The 3,454-nt window shown below is 27.6% G+C and overlaps 1 protein-coding gene across 1 annotated transcript in view; it reads right to left on the bottom strand.

Annotated features, from left to right (window-relative positions):
• Nucleotides 1-2,606: 2,606 nt before the first annotated feature.
• LOC108750090 (C2 domain-containing protein 5) overlaps nucleotides 2,607-3,454 on the bottom strand; it is an 8,974-nt gene continuing 8,126 nt past the window's right edge. The window contains exons 13-15 of the mRNA XM_018489336.1: nucleotides 3,211-3,336; nucleotides 2,983-3,129; nucleotides 2,607-2,909 (exon numbers count right to left, since the gene is read on the bottom strand). Of these exons, the coding sequence (XP_018344838.1) occupies nucleotides 2,823-2,909; nucleotides 2,983-3,129; nucleotides 3,211-3,336 (360 nt within the window). The 3' untranslated portion in view covers nucleotides 2,607-2,822. The remainder of the gene's footprint in view (nucleotides 2,910-2,982; nucleotides 3,130-3,210; nucleotides 3,337-3,454) is intronic.

The following is a 3,454-nucleotide window of genomic DNA, read 5'->3' as shown; positions in this document are numbered from 1 at the left end:
CGATCGGTATCACTTTGCTTATTTAAGGTATCTGTATGCATTTTTATGTAGATCATTTCTGAAATGCTTCTTTTAAAAAAAGATTGTTCAAAATCTAAAATTTCAGTGTTATTCCAATCCATAACATGTCCATCACTTATTTGATGATTTGAAATTACAGACAGCGATTCAACCGGTTTTTTGATATCGTTAATATGTTCTTTTAAGCGTGTTTTTAATTTTCGTTTCGTTTGGCCCACATATGTATTATTACATTCTTTACAGTCTATTTTGTATACTACACCCGATTGATCATCTTTACTTATTTTGTCCTTGCCTAAAGTAATAAATTTATTAAGACTATTTAATGGTTTGTACACCGGTTGGAGGTTGTATTTTTTCAAAATTCCTTTGAATTTATTTGAAGTCTTTTTTAAAAATGGTATAATAAAATAATTTGTCTTTTTTGTTAATTCACCATCGAAGTTCTGATCCATGTTATTTATTATTTCGAAATTATATTTGTTGGAAAGTATAATAATTCTGTCTTGGATAATCTTAAATAACATTTGTAAGGGATAACCGTTGTTTAGGAGGGAGCTAATTAAGGATTCCATGTTTTTTTGTTGGAATTTGGGATGCGAAAGAAATAAAACCTTGTCCACCAAACTCGTCACCATACCTCTCTTTTGTGAAAGCGGGTGGTTTGAAAAGAAATTGAGGTATCTACCCGAATTAGTTGGTTTTTTATACAAATCACAAATGATGTAACCATCCTCGTATATTAATTTTAAGTCTAAAAAATTGATACTACACTCATCACCATGATCGACCGTAAATTTAATGCGTTCATGATATGCATTAAAAGAATCTAATATATCATTAATTTTATTTTTTGAAGCTGCAAGTACAATGTCATCTACATATCTATAATAAACCGGTATGTGTGTAATTAAATTCTGAAAAACATTTTTTTCTAAATCCTGAATCACTAAGTCAGTTTTTTTTCAAAGAAATGCGATATTTCTATTTAAAATGTATGTCACCATATTAAATGTTGCGAACAGTTGTATGATTATTAAGTTTATCTTCATACGCCTTTTTTCAAAAAGATGCGATATTTCTATTTAAAATATAAGATTAAACGAAAATGTTTTGCGTTTTTAGATTAGGATTACGATCGATTGATTTCGGTTTAATATAATGTTATTAGAAATGTACTGAAGATGGTCAAATATTGACCGAAACATATACAAATTGTACTAGTTTTTTAAAATATATGACTTCTAAACAACGAAGGTTGGTTATATGCTCCTGAAAAGTTTAATTTTATTAATATTAGATATAGAAATCTTTATCTGAATACTTAAATAGTAAAATACAACATTTTTATATCATAATTCAACATGTTTAGTTATATGTTATTCGAGTAAAGAATGCACGTTTTGTTCGAATACAATTGCAATAAATAACATTGTTACATAACTTATTCTTGAATACGTATTCAAATAATTTCATTATTATCATTTTTTATTCAGTGGAAGAATGCTAATTAGCAATACGTATTTTTACAAAATGTGACCAATATAATTAAAAGAATTAAAAATATCAAATAAGCTTTATCATTTCACAATATCGGCCACTCATTTATTATCAAACATAGCAACATCTATCTTTAAATTAATAATTTCTTATAAATTTTTCATCATTCGTATTGATACTTTTTTTAAATATTAACACAACCAAAGACACAAAGTATTAACAATCTAAGCGCACGGATTATTTTGTATTTAATTTTTTAAGGTGACAATCTCGCTGTTTTATTAATTTCATAGATTTTAAGGAATCAAATTTGAGATCTGCAATTACTACTAAGTCTGTTAGCAATATCAAGTATTAAGTAGAATATATTCTATGTACGAAACTCTTTTTACAAAGTTTTTGAAGGCACCTAGTTACCAAAATTATATTTATTTCCGAAAAAGATAAACTGCTTCGTTTTGCGGCCTGCAGCCTTTAAGAAGAATTCTACTTTTTTTTTTAAATCAAATTTAATCTTATATTTTTCTTAAAGTTTTTAGATATTTTCAAAAAAAGCTTTTTAGAAAAACTTTTGAAAATTGTACATTTTACAGATTAATATCCTATAGTCCTATATTTATGAAGTAGTCTGTCATTTATAGTACAATCGGCACAATATTTCTACAAAGTTCTACATAAAATACTATTAATTTAAATTTTTTATATGTAGAGAATTATTAGCTTTCCGATTGTCACCATCAATAACGGATTACTTTGTAGTATAATTAAGTAATTATTAAATTATTACAAAAAAATTGAAAAGTATCGACATACAACTGGGAAAATTAATAACATCCTATACATTGGACTATTTCATAAGGCAAGATATCCCTCTGGAGACACATGTATATATGTATATATAATTATGTTTAGTCATTAGAATTAATAAATATTAAGCCATCTAAATATTTAGTCATACAATAGATATTAAATATATAAGATATTTTAAATCTACAACAGACTGATAGATTATATATCTTCGTCGTATCTCATTACGTCTATTGTATTAATTCATAAAGAAAATATTTTAAGTATAAGTATTGGGTCTTTACTTTTTTGTACAATAAATTAATAATAAATAACAATATCGATTGTTACGAAGAAACATTTTGAGATTAGGCATTGTGCAATGCAGTCAAAATCTCACGGAACCGATAATATATGATTCTATAATAGAATTAATATTGATGAATTTAGTCACATCATTAATTGCCGTTGTGTTAAATAGTCGTTCATGGCGGCGCTGAATGTGGAGGTTGGGGTCAGCAATTTGAGACAGCGCTGTGTTTCTCATCCGCATAATAAGATACTGTTACAACGTCGCCACCCACATTAATAAGACATTGACCCTAGAATATATTTTTTATAAAATATGCAACCAGCATGGAAATATGTTTACACGTTAAATATATTTTTACTAACTTGATTTTTGTGAGGGCTGTGAAGAAGCACGCACTGCGTCATAAAGAATGCTACCATGGCGTTACCGCCTAATGCCGTAATGTGCGCGCGAACAATCGCCAAAACTTCCATTACGAAACTGTGGGTAAAACCACTCAATCCACCATTCTATAACATCATCAGAATTATTACCGTTATATTTTATAATATTTCGTCGAGAATAATTACTATGAATTCTATAAAATTTACCTCCCGTATCGATGTACTTTCGCGAATGAAAAAGAAATTTAAATTGCCTTGATATCTTTCTATTCTTCCACCTGGTAGATAAGATAAAGGCGTTATGTCTACGCCATATCTTCCTTTTAAAGGCACCTAATAATGAATTAAGATATGAAAAAAGTTCTCATATTATTCATGCTTAACATTTATCATAAATTTAAAGGCAGAAGTTGAGAGAAAATGATAACACATGATAACAAATATTAAGTTT

Source organism: Trachymyrmex septentrionalis, unplaced genomic scaffold (genome assembly GCF_001594115.1).
Source record: "Trachymyrmex septentrionalis isolate Tsep2-gDNA-1 unplaced genomic scaffold, Tsep1.0 scaffold32, whole genome shotgun sequence".
Classification (NCBI taxonomy): Eukaryota; Metazoa; Arthropoda; class Insecta; order Hymenoptera; family Formicidae; genus Trachymyrmex; species Trachymyrmex septentrionalis.
The sequence above is the reverse complement of the archived record's forward strand: the minus strand, read 5'-3'. Positions and strand labels throughout refer to the sequence as shown.